The sequence below is a fragment of the Somniosus microcephalus genome, chromosome 13 (assembly GCF_052327205.1).
Source record: "Somniosus microcephalus isolate GS21.2 chromosome 13, FLI_Smic_1.0, whole genome shotgun sequence".
Taxonomy (NCBI): domain Eukaryota; kingdom Metazoa; phylum Chordata; class Chondrichthyes; order Squaliformes; family Somniosidae; genus Somniosus; species Somniosus microcephalus.
In genome coordinates, this window is record NC_140999.1 from 116,058,166 (window position 1) to 116,071,896 (window position 13,731).

The window sequence follows — 13,731 nt, forward strand, 5'->3', positions numbered from 1 at the left end:
TGTATGTGCCTTTAAGTCAGAACTACTTTTACAGCCCCTGTATACTGTAGTACCGGCAGTGACCACACCGGTATATAAGCTTTGCGCATGCCTCTGTACCCCCAGTCTTGAGACTACCCTCTTCCAGTAAAGACCTGTCGATTGTTAATGTACAGCATCCGTGTGATTATTTGATAACAGCATATCCACTGAACCACGGATCCAACAGTGGCGACGAGTGTCAATTCGAATCTAGCTGCAACATAAAAAAAAAAGTCGAGGCCAGGAACACGGGCGTCGACCACGAGCAACCGCCCAGCACTCAGGCAGAGATTGAACTTCGCAGGGGAGGCTGTGGAGAGCTGGGCTTGGTTCCCCAGCCACGACGAGCAGCAAGAGACTGACGACAGGTCCAGCGCAGACCCTTCCTGAGCAGCGGCGGCTGGAGCCGACCGACGGCGGAGAGAAAGCCGAGCAGCGTCGATGGGGTAAGACAGAGGGTGAAGAGCGCAGGTCGCAGCTTGGGGGTTGAACACCGAGCGGCGTCGAGAAAAAGAAAACAAACCAGAGCGAGAGAGGGTAAAGAAACAGCCGGGTTCTAGACTGAGCGGCGCCGAAAAATATAAAAAGAAGAATGCGCAGAGCACAGCCAGGGCTCACGGGCTGAACAGGGTCCACGGGGCGAAGAAAGGGGAGCGCGGGAGACGCCATTGAGCCGCGGAGAAAAAGGAAGAGCGCGGGAGGCACCATTTTTAGAAGCCGGAGCGGAGAAGAAGGGCGAGCGCGGGAAGGATGGAAAGCGCGGGAGACGCCATTTTGTGCCAGCGGAGAAGAAGGGGAAGCGTGGGAGGCACCATTTTTGACAGTTAACTCACACCCAAGGATGCCGAAGAGTGGCAGTATCTCTACGTTCGACAATGAAGTCGAAGATTAGGCGACATATATGGAACATATTGAGGTGTACTGCAGGGCGAATGAAGTGCCAGATGCTAATAAAGCACTGGTTCTGTTAAATTCCATGGGTGCAAAAACTTATGGGTTACTGCGAAATCTAATAACCCCAGAGAAGCCGGTAAACAAGAATTTTGAAAGCATAGTAGAAATCGTACAGGACCACTTAAACCCCACACCGCTGCTGATAGCAGAATGATTTAAGTTCCATAAAAGGAACCAACACAAAGATGAAAGCAATGCTGAGTACCTAACGGAACTGCGCAAGCTATCGAATCACTGCCAGTTTGGAGCGGGACTAGCAGATACGTTAAGGGACAATTTTGTGTGTGGGCTACAAAGTGAAGGAAACCAGAAACGGCTTCTATCAGAAAAGGACCTTACGCTGGACAAAGCTTTCAGTGTGGCAGTATCACACGAAGCAGCCGCAAGGGGCGCTGCAGAGATACAACGGAGACCGCAAGAATATGGCACCAATGAAATGTCCTATGGAATAGGGAAGTGCTATTGCTGCGGCAGAACAACACATGACCAGAAAGATTGCTGGTTCAAGGACCAAGTGTGCAGACAGTGTGCGAAAGCAGGACACATAGCAAGAGTCTGCAGGTCTGGGAAGAAAACCAACAGTAAGAAATCTCCACAGGAGAAGTACAAAAAGGTACACCAGGTGATGGACAGTGGTTCAGACGAACAGAAAAGTGACACAGACTCCGGAAGCAAGGAGCTGGGTTGTCTGAAACTACATAATGTAACCGAAATGGAGGATCACCAGACTATCTGGGTTACACTCAAGATAGACGGAGTCCAAGTGAAAATGGAATTGGACACAGGGTCAGCTCTAACAGTCATAAATCAAAGAGACTACAAGCGGCTATTTTCACACATACCCTTGAAAGCTACGGAGATTGTCTTGAAGACGTATACGGGGCAAAAAGTCTACCCCAAAGGGAAAATAACGGTGAAAGTGACATATAAAGGCCAGGAAATACCTAAAATGGATATATATGTATTGCCAGATGGAGGACCACCACTGCTAGGACGTGAATGGATCCGGAAGATACAATTAGATTGGCATTCCATACAGGCACTGAAGGTTGAGGCCAAAAAGGATGACGACGTCACACCTGGACGACTGTCAAAAATGCTAACTGACGCAAAAGAAGTGTTCCAGGAAGGACTAGGAACACTAAAAGGAATAACAGCATCGATTAAAATAGAGGAAAATGCAAACCCAAAGTTTCTGAAGGCCAGACCAGTGCCTTATGCGATCAGACCAGCTGTCGAAGCAGAGCTGGAAGGGTTGGAACGTTCAGGAGTACTGTCCAAAGTGGACTGGAGCGAGTGGGCTATACCCATCGTTCCTGTAATGAAGAGGTCATTGAGTAATACGCCTGGGGAACCAAAGAAGGTCCGCATCTGTGGGGATTTTAAGGTGACAGTGAACCCAGTCCTTCACACGGTACAATATCCGCTTCCACGAATTGAGGATATTTTCGCCTCGCTATCTGGAGGTAAACGCTTCACCAAAATTGATCTAGCCCAGGCGTACTTGCAAATGGAGGTAGAAGAAGCTTCGAAACACTACCTTACGATCAACGCTCATAAAGGTCTCTATCAATACAACCGGCTGGTGTTTGGCGTAGCCTCGGCTCCGGCTATCTGGCAAAGGGCGATGGATCAGGTCCTGCAAGGGATTCCAGGGACCCAGTGTTATTTGGACGACATCTTGGTCACGGGCGAAAATGACGGTGATCACCTCACCAACTTGGAGAAGGTGCTCACCAGATTAAAGGAGTATGGGCTACGAGCTAATCGCCACAAGTGCGAGTTTTTCCAGAAACAGATCTCGTATTGTGGCCAAGTCATCGATGAAGAGGGGTTACATAAGTCCCCTGACAAGATTGAGGCAGTAGTCAAGGCTCCAGCACCAGAAAATGTGTCACAACTGAGGTCGTTCCTCGGGCTGGTAAACTACTACCACAAGTTCTTACCAAATTTGTCTATGGTATTACACCCACTGAACACCCTACTGCAAACAGGGGTACCATGGAAGTGGGATGACGAACGTAGATGAGCTTTCCAGAAGTGTAAAGAATTGATCACATCAAAAGAGGTGTTGGCCCATTTCAACCCAGCACTACCAATTCGTTTGGCATGTGATGCATCACCCTATGGTATTGGAGCGGTGCTGTCGCACAAATTCCCAGACGGGTTGGAGAGGCCAGTAGCCTTTGCGTCTCGGTCACTAACCTCAGCCGAGCGCAACTACACCCAGATTGACAAGGAGGCCCTCAGCCTAGTATGAGGAGTAAAAAAATTCAACCACTATCTGCATGGGCAGAAGTTCACCTTGCTGACTGACCACCAACCACTTGTCTCCATCTTTAATCCTAAGAAGGGCATTCCAGTGATGACTGCACAGCGGTTACAAAGATGGTCCCTGTTTCTAGGGGCGAATCAATATGAAATAGAATATAAAGGCACGAAACAGCATGGGAACGCTGATGGGCTATTGCGCCTGCCACTGCCTACGGTGGAGGAAGCACCAGCAGTGGACCCTATCGAGATATTTTATTCGTCAATAATTGAACGATTGCCAGTAACAAACGCGGATTTGGAGAAGGAGACCCGCAATGATCCGACGCTGTCGTGGGTATATGAATTGACGGTGAGGGGATGGCCAACACATGGCGACTCACTGTTGCCAGCATTCTCATCCAGAAGAGAACAGCTGTCAGTATGCCAGGGGACAGTGATGTGTGGATCCAGAGTGGTGATTCCACCCAAGTTAAGGGAGAGAGTGCTAAATGAGCTACATGAAGGTCATCTGGGGGGAGTGAAAATGAAAAGCCTTGCGAGGGCTTATGTGTGGTGGCCAGGAATCGATCAACAAATCGAAGGCCTAACTAAGAGCTGCTTAGGATGCCAGAAGGTCCAAAATGCACCACCACATGCTCCTCTATACCCATGGGAGTGGCCCTCCTCTCCATGGCAACGGGTGCATATTGATTTCGCTGGTCCATTCATGGACTCAATGTTCTTAATAGCAGTGGATGCTCATTCAAAGTGGCCTGAGGTGATAAAAATGTCTTCAACCACTACAGAGAAAACGATTGCAGTCCTACGGACCATATTTGCCAGAAACGGGTTGCCAGAGCAGATTTGCTCTGATAATGGACCACAGTTTGTGTCCGACGAGTTCCAAAAATTTATGAGAAGGAATGGGGTAAGGCATTACACATCCGCCCCGTATCATCCAGCCACAAATGGTTTGGCTGAGAGGTTCGTACAAACCTTTAAGAAGGCGATAAAGGACATGTGCGACGATGAAATTCCACTACAGCATAAGATGGACAATTTCTTATTAGTCGACCGAAATGCGACACATGCAGTTACTAACCAGAGCCCAGCCATGATGTTCTTTAACCGAAGGTTGAGATCTCATCTGGACTTGCTCAGACCAAATGTGCGAAGAAATGTTGAGGACAAACAATTCCAGCACATCAATGAGAAGCCGACAAGGAGCTTCAATGTAGGGCAACCCGTCTTGGCCCGTGACTATCGAACAGAGAAATGGCAACCCGGAACGATATGTGCAAGGCAGGGGCCATTAATGTACACAGTGGATGTCGAGGAGAACATTGTGAGACGCCACGTCAACCAGATCTTAGCGTCACAGGAACACGTCAACCCCATGTCTCGAGTACCTGGGGATGAACCCGACATACCGGTAGCATCTACTTCAGACCCAGTAGCAGTGGAACCCGATGAACTACCCGATAAAAAGGGGTCAGAATCGTCTCTGCACCAAGAACAAGAACCTCCAGAAAGGCGCTATTCCGAAAGGGTCAGGAAGCCGCCCCAAAGACTGAATCTATAAATGGACTTTTGTTGTTTAATGTACATGTTGAAATGTTAATTGTTATTTGAATATTAGGGGTACTACTAATCTAAAAGGGGAGGAATTGTAGTGAATGTGCCTTTAAGTCAGAACTACTTTTACAGCTCCTGTATACTGTAGTACCGGCAGTGACCACACCGGTATATAACCTTGCGCATGCCTCTGTACCCCCAGTCTTGAGACTACCCTCCTCCAGTAAAGACCTGTCTATTGTTAATGTACAGCATCCATGTGATTATTTGATAACAGCATATCCACTGAACCACGGATCCAACAATGGGGATTTGTCCTGATGATCCCATAGTCTCAACCATGGATCATGGGGATTTGTCCTGATGATCCCATAGTCTCAACCATTGATCATGGGGCTTTGTCCTGATGATCCCATAGTCTCAACCATTGATCATGGGGATTTGTCTTGATGATCCCATAGTCTCAACCATGGATTATGGGGCTTTTTCCTGATGATCCCATAGTCTCAACATTGGATCATGGGGCTTTGTCCTGATGATCTCATAGTCTCAACCATGGATCATGGGGCTTTGTCCTGATGATCTCATAGTCTCAACCATGGATCATGGGGCTTTGTCCTGACAATCCCATAGCCTCAACCATGCCATTGCTAGCAGAGATTAGGCATTTTCCAACATGTGGCAGGGGCAATAGCAAAGAAAGTCATGCCTATTATGGCCCTTCCCTACATGAGATCATCAGAGGGAGAGCTGACCTTGTGCTACTCTCACATACTTCTTTGCTGCCAGCTCAGAGTGACATTGGAGGAGGCTTGGCATTTGTTTGGCTGTCATATTGCTTAGCAAGAAAGAGTTCAATTCTCTCCATCAAATTAAGTTGATTTACATGCCTCAAAAGGGTTTGATATCATGTCCAGACAACTTTCCAGCTTTAAGTGTAGTTTGAATCCACAATGATGTTAGTCACTTCCGAAATATTGAAATAGAGATGTATGGACAGTATATCACAGTATATCTAAAGAATCCAATGAAAAGTTCTCGGTCAGTAAAATGAGGAAGTTCACAATGTTGTTCCAGCCACGATCAGCAGCAACACTTCACCATGATCTGATATGCAATACAAAACCCTAAAATTAAGTTTATTATAAAGACAGCTGCAACAAAATAAACTGTAACGCAAATTGAAGGGGATTCATTGACAATTATAGGTGTAATGATATAAGGAGGATGTATGGGTCGATAGTTTATTTCTTTCTCAATATATTCATTGAATTATTGTTCTGTTCACTTATGCAAGTAGGTGAGAAAATATCGTAGAATCGAAATCTAAGAAATATTAACCCTTACTGAATTTCAGATGAGTTGTCTAATGTAGCCATGAATGGGCTACTGGTATCACGATAAGGTGACACGTGCTGTAGTAGCTTTTCATGCTTCGCTGTGTAGCAAACAACATGCGGTGGAGCGCGTGCGCAGCAGCTGTGTTGCAGGCTGATGTCACTTGGTGCAAACGAGCGGCAGCTGATGTCACGTCGTTACGGGGTGGCGTGAAGCAGTGTAAAAGAAGCGAGAAGCAGAGTACAAGAGAGGAAGGAACACCCAGGGATCATGTTGACCAAAAAGCTACTCATTGTCACGAACTTGTGAGTATTATTATATAGCCTGTAATTCTGTGTCTTATAATAATCAAGTCACTACATTTGATTGATTATCTAAAATTGTATAAAAATAGAGGATAATTGTGAAGTGTGATATAAATAAAAAGGATTTGAGAACCAATAAAGAATAAAGTCTAGTAATTAACAAACCAGGATTACTCGAGCCCCTGTAGAAATTATCCATTTCCCTTAAGGGAGATTCTTACGGACTGACTGAGGAAATACAAGAAGACCCAATTAATTAGTAAATCTATTGTAGGAGAGGAGACCTCCGGGTGATAGCTGGATCCACTTAACAGGAGGGTAAATACTTATAATCGTTACAGCTGCATAAAAATGCAACAGGGCATGGGCTGGTCACATTATTAGATATGACCATGTAAATCTCTCAAATTCCAGCACTCGCACAACTGATGAAATGGCCCTTGAGCCACTTTTCAGCCAATGAGTGGCAGGTTTTACTGATGAGAGTTCTGCCTCCATGGAAGATAAGGTGATCTGATACTCCATGCACCTGCCAGCAGTCTATGAAGTGAGTGAAGAAAAAATAAACAGAGTAGGGAGCAGAAAGGGCAGGATACACAAGTTAGAAAATAGATAGAAATAAAATAATTGAGCAGAAAGAGGATGGAGTGATTAAAGAATGGCAGAACAAGGGTGGGGAAGGGGGAAATAAGATATGCATAAATTGAAATTGTATAACCTTAATATTACAGTAATAAATCTACTCCTTACATTTGAGTACAGTTATTGCTGTAGTATTGGGATTTGTTTCACTCTCGCAATATGTGAGTTAAAAACAAATTAAAAATAAAATTGGCTAAATTCTAATTATAATACTGTACTAAACAGAGTATGATATAGAACAGTGTGATAATCGGTGAGAGATCTTCAATAGAACTTTCTAAAATAGAATGATCAATGTATTCAGGTGGCTGAGTCCTGATGAGGGCTGATTAGCGTCTCTGAGAGATGTGATTTTTCTCTCCTCCTCAGCTCCCCTCCCCTCCCCTTCCCCTCCTCTCCCTTCACTGGGCTCAGTGATAGAGCAACATTTGTTCAGGTCCGGCCTCGGAAATGGTGTGAGGGTGGGAGGCCTCAGTCAGCGATCAGCCACCTGGTGGGCAGTCCAAGCCATTTCGAACTGAATAAATCAGAAATTAAATACAAGAGTCTACTTTTAAAGAAATGGTGTAGGATAAAGCCACTTTAGAAAGAGTGCTGGAACTGTGTGCAATTTCAAAATCACCACACTCTCCAACTCCAGGCCGTGCGAGTAATCCATTAGGATCAGGAAGTGTCAAACTCAAGGCTGTGCACTCCTACCTACAGGGAGCTGCACTAACACTGCCAGAACTCATTTCCATTTGCAAACCTCAATATCTATCACAGCCAAAAACCTTTGATCACAATCGGCTAGGGCTGGACTCTAGTCCAGATTTTAGTGGTGGATCGACATAAGTTGACCAAACTTCCTTTGCTAGTTCCTCCTGCCCCAAGTATTCTACAGTATTGAGGTTAACTTATGACGAGTTAGAGCGAATGTGGTGCGGTGACAGCAAGAAGGTAATGTCATCATAATAGCAGTACGTTTTGGAAATCACTTGAAATATTTTCAGCATACAGCATTGATGTGGCCAGGGTGTCATATCATGTTGATTCCTCACAGTTCTAGTTTCTGCGGGGAGCTGAGTTCTATTAGTGAAAGGTCATGTTTGGAATCTCTAACACAGCAAGTCCTTCATTGTCTGCCTTCCATCCTCTGTGAAACATCAAAATGCGGCTGGATGAGCTTTCTGGCCTTTACATTCCTAGATATACTCGTCCACTTAGCCATCTTCTTCTAGTCGTCCTGCTAATTGAAACAGCTTCCTCTTGTGAGCTGTCTTGTGTTAACTTCTCCATTCTTGTCTCTAATCACTGTGACTTTGTGCAAGGTCTTCAGCCTCCACAATACAATTAAGTTTGGTTTGATGTCACTGAAGAAGCACTCCTGACCTTTATTTGAAAGGTCAGAGATGTTGGGATGAAATCCTTTTCTTTATGAAGATTTTAATTGAAGAGTGCCAGTTGGTTCCCTATTGCCTATAAGTAAATATCTGGTGTGGTACTGCACCGTAGATCAATCCCTGGTCTATGTAGGGTCAACTCACCTCGCTCAGGGCGGCAGTAGGAGTGTTCTCATTTCCCCTAGTACCCTGGGCTAGGGAAGGGAAGAATCTGCCAGTTCTGATTGCTAGCCCGTGACCTTCACTGGAGTAAATGTGTGTGTGTGTACGTCAGGTGAGGATAGCATTTTGCTCAGTTGTGATGCCTCGCAGGGCTAAATTTAGCCTGCTGATACATGAAGAACAGGTGAGCAATTAGGGGCCTGATGGCACATGTAGCCTGGCGGGAGGGGGACATTTTAACCCAACTCACTGGACGGCAAACCCACGGGATCGGGTGGAATGCCGGTTTTACACCCCACCCAATATTACTCTCCACTGACAGCAAAGGAGGTTAAAATCGGACGGGGTGTGAAACCAGTGTTGCACCCGATCCTGTTAGTTTCCAGCTAGATGGTTAGGTTAAAATTGCCCCCCTTATCTCAGAACCTTCAGAAGAGGAGAGATGTGAAAAATGATTTTAAAAACAACCTTACAGTTTTACATGAGGGACAGCTTGCAATGACAGAATGCAACCGCAAAAAATGGTGTCCTTCAGTGATGATTACAAAAATAATACTGTTCAGTTTGCAGCACACTATGTCTCGAGATTATTTTGAGGCATGCAGTTGTACAACTTTACATGAAGTTACAACATTTCAGAGAACTCAGTAGGCCTGTCTTTAACCAGAGTTCAGTTCAGCTGCTTCATGCAAAGTGGCTCCTCCCTCTAAGAAAAACTTCTCCTTACATAAGTTAAGCTCACCTTTCCAACGTAGAGTGGCTCTGTTCCGGTGTACTCCTCCACGATGAAGAACTGGTTCCAGACCCAGCCACGTTTTACACGGCGATGAGCCACTAAGCTTGCTTTTGATTGGTCCGTATTCCATTTTTGACCTTGCAAACTCTCCTGGGTAGAATTTGTCCCGCAGTAACTCAGCACACACAAAGCCACCGACGTGAGCCACAGAGAGGTACGATTGACCATTTTACCTGGTCACGTTTTGACATATATGAGTTTAGGGGAGTCGATACCTGGGCACTATGCCCATCAAAACACAGACCCTTAAAAGTCTCATTAATCCTTGGCGTTGATTGAAAATCAGACTCTGAATTTCCGAGTGATGGTTTTCACTTCTGAAGCTACTTGTCCACAGACTTAACCAGGTTCCTGAGAAAATAACAGAAGACACCATGAGCTGGTATAACTGAACCACAGTCTATTGTCAATCCACACATACAATTCAACAGTGACTACACTTCAAGAATACTTAATTGGCTGTGAAGCACTTTGGGACGTCCTGATGTCGTGAAAGGCGCCATAAAATGCAATTCTTTCTATCTTTTTTTTCACATAATAAGAATATAAATTTTAGAAACGGAAGAAGTCAATGAGGCCCAACAAACCCATCCATTTTCAATCAGTCACAACTACCAGGCTTCTCACCATATCTCTCATTCCCTTCTTTCTTTAAATTGTCTCTCAGGACCATACTCTTTAATTCAGTGACAGTGCATTCAATAGCCCACTTTTCCATTTTCTGTCCTTTGGATGAAAACAAATCTGCCTGACTTCCTTTTCAACTTCCTAATTACTAATTTGTGCCCTTGGTATTTGAACCCTTTTCCATAGCGACCAATATGGATCAAGTCTTATCTATTCCCTTCAAAGTCCAAATTGTTGAATTTCTATGAAAAAAGCAGAATATAATGTTATTTAATCTGATGATTTAAAATATTTCACGTTCTTTGTTATTTCCATTGCAGAATGTTCTTGGAACAGAAATTTCCTGGATATTGTTATATCTCCACACCTTGAATGTGATGCATGCAAACTTGTCCAGTTTTGCTAAATAAAATTCTAATTAAACCTCCTCTTCCTCCCCCATCAAATATCACAAGACGCTCTCTTATAACACATGGGGGGAAAAATTCAGTTGGTTTGCGCCTCCCGTAAGCACCTTAAGAGGGCGCTAATGGGGCGCAAAGCAACTAGCGCCCATGCGCGGCGATGTTTGCGCCGCTCACAAAATTAACTAGACATTTTGCGGCGACGCTAAACACTACCACCACAATCTCTTGCACCGGCAGATCGTGATGTCAGTCGAGTGTGCAACGCCCCGGTAATGCCCCGGACCAGATATTGAGTGGCGCCCCCTGCCTTACCGCCTGCCGCTAGCAACGACAGGTTGAGGGGAGCGTTTTGCAGTCAGGAAGGGACTGGGGGAGCGCTATTTAAAGGCGACCGCCTCCTGTCTTTTTTTGTTGGTGACATTTTTGCACTATGCATTCTGAAAGAGAGAGAGAGAGACTTCTGGAGAGATTCAGCACTGTGTAAAGGAGTTTTGGGTACTGAGCAGCACTTTGCAGGTTCATTTTGATTTGCCCTTGTATCGATTTAGAAGAGACTGTGGGGGCTGCGCTCTGAGCTCTTTCCCATGGCCTCTCCATTGTTCTTTCCAGCAGATTTGATGTACAGGTCTCTCCAGGCCGAGATTCAAGGCTGCAATGATTGGATGTGGATGAAGAGCAAAATGAACCCTCCCCTTTAAGAACTAGCCGGTGCCATTGTGTCTGTGTTCCATTGCTGACTGGCATCACATGAGCTCTGCCAGCGCTCTGAGGTAGCGCCTCGCTCCTCAGCCGTTGCGCCTTAAGACAGGTGTGAAGCGCCTGATTTAGCGCTCCAATCACCTCCAGGGGTGATAAAAGCCAAGTTTTCAGTCGGAGGCGATAATTAGCGCCAGGCGCTAATCTTTGCGCCCGGCCGATAATCGCGCCCCAAACGGGGCGATACTGAATTTTTCCCCCAGCTGTGTTCTGAGATTGCTGCTACTTAGCTGTCAACTTTCTTACATTTATATCATATGTTTTGTAATTGGAAATTCAGTACAGTATGTGCCTCACAACCTGCCTATGCTTAGTTGCTGTTATAATGAGGGATGAGCGTCCTAGCGAAATTTCCAGCTAAGTTCATAAACTAACATTCCTTGTGCTCAGCTTTCACCATCATCCAGTTATCAGTTCTCTTTAGATTCATGAGCTGGTAGAGAAGAACCATTGCTCACAGCTGGTTCACCCATTACCACAAACCTGATATCAATGAAATGAATTCAGCTGGAGCCTGCTCCCAACACTAGTCAAGGAGATGACAGAGTTGGCCATGTCATAATCATCACCTCATAGTCGCATGTGGTTCCTAGGGCCAGCAGTATTTCAAGGCGAAAATGAAACCAGCCTGGCCCTAGCAGTAGGGTTGCCAATCCCCCCTGGGTTGCACGGGAGTCTGCTGGAATGATGCATGAATCTCCCGGGTGCTGCTGCTAGCAACACCGGAGAGGTCTTCGCGCTTTCAATTACCCGCCACAGCAGCGCCCCCCCGCCACACAGCACTGTGACCTCCCTGGCTGCCGTGGCAGAAAAGCTTCCATCTGTGACATCACCCCCATCCCCTGTCATAGAGAGCCGGTATGGGCTGATGTGCCGGCAATGGTCGGGAGTCAGGGGAGCTCAGAGCGAGAGAATGGGGTTGATGGATGAGGGGGAGTGGGGGTTGGGGATCTGAGGTTCAGGCGGGGGTGAGAGAGGGGAACTGATGGGGAACAAGGGGATGGAGACTGAAGATTCTCACGGATAAGGGAAAAGGAAGGTTCTTGAACTGAGAGTTAGTAGACCATAGGATGCTTCACCACTATTGGTTATTGATGTAGAAACTAGAATATCTTTTAAAAGGGAATTGGATAAATATTTAAAATAGACGAATATAAAAGGATCTGAGGGGAATGGGGTTACAGGAGAGAGCACCAGCACGGGCACCAGGGGCTGGTTTAGAATTGGCGCTGAGCTGAGTTTAGGAGGATGTGCCCTATGAGATGTGCCCCAAACACTGAGTCTGTTGCCCTTTGTCCAATCTCTTGGTTTGGTTCTGGTCAGCCTGTGCTGCTGGGTTTTGACGTGTGAAGTCCAAGTACTGATTGGTTCCTACTGCGGATCCCAGTTCAGAATTGTCACCGTCACACAGAAACTAAGGCCAAACCAGAGTCCAAGGAGATAGGGGGAGAGATGGGGCTTATTAAAAGTGGCATCAACTGGGGAGCCTGACCACATCTTGTGCAGTGCAAGGGGAATTGAGATAGTTTCAAGGTGAGTATCAGCAGTTTGTAGAATTACTACTAGTTACAGGTAGGATATCAAGGCGTTTCACCTATTACTATCAGTGCAGTTATCATGGGTGACTTTAATCTACATATAGATTGGGCTAACCAAGTTAGTAACAATACTGTGGAGGAGGAATTCCTACATATGTCGAGGAACCAACCAGAGATCAGGCCATCTTAGACTGGGTATTATGTAATGAGAAAGGATTAATTATCAATGTTGTTGTGCGAGGCCCCTTGGGGAAGAGTGATCATAATATGAAAAAACTCTTCATTAAGATGGCGACTGAAATAGTTGACTCAGAGACTAGGGTCCTCAATTTAAATAAAGGAAACTATGATGGTATGAGGCGCGAGTTGGCTAGGATGGATTGGGGAACGTTACTTAAAGGGTTAACGGTGGATAGGCAATGGCAAACATTTAAAGATCGCATGGATGAACTACAGAATTTGTTCATCCCTGTTTGGCATAAAAATAAAACAAAAAAGGTGACTCAACTGTGGCTAACAAGGGAAATTAGGGATAGCATAAGATCCAAGGAGAGGACATATAAATTGGCCAGAGAAAGCCAAACCTGAGGATTGGGAACAGTTTAGGATTCAGCAAAGCAGCACAAAGGGATTAATTAAGAGGGGGAAAATAGAATATGAGAGTAAGCTTGCAGGGAACATAAAAACTAACTGTAAAAGCTTCTATAGATATGTGAAGGGTAAAAGATTGGTGAAGTCAAGCGTAGGTCCCTTGCAATCAGAATCAGGGGAATTTATAATGGGGAACAAAGAAATGGCGGACCAATTAAATACATACTTTGGTTCTGTCTTCACAAAGGAGGGCACAAATAACCTTCCAGAGATGTCGGGGAACATAGTGTCTAATGAGAGGGAGGAATTGAATGAAATCAGTATTTGTATGGAAATGGTGTTAGGGAAATTGACGGCATTGAAGGCCGATAAATCGCCAGGGCC

The 13,731-nt window shown here is 45.5% G+C and overlaps 1 protein-coding gene across 1 annotated transcript in view; it reads right to left on the reverse strand.

Moving 5' to 3' along the window:
* The window catches only part of cdh22 (cadherin 22), a 1,314,714-nt gene extending 1,304,939 nt beyond the window's left edge, over positions 1–9,775 (reverse strand). The window contains exon 1 of the mRNA XM_086005235.1: positions 9,375–9,775. Within this exon, the coding sequence (XP_085861361.1) occupies positions 9,375–9,596 (222 nt within the window). The 5' untranslated portion in view covers positions 9,597–9,775. The remainder of the gene's footprint in view (positions 1–9,374) is intronic.
* Positions 9,776–13,731: the final 3,956 nt, after the last annotated feature.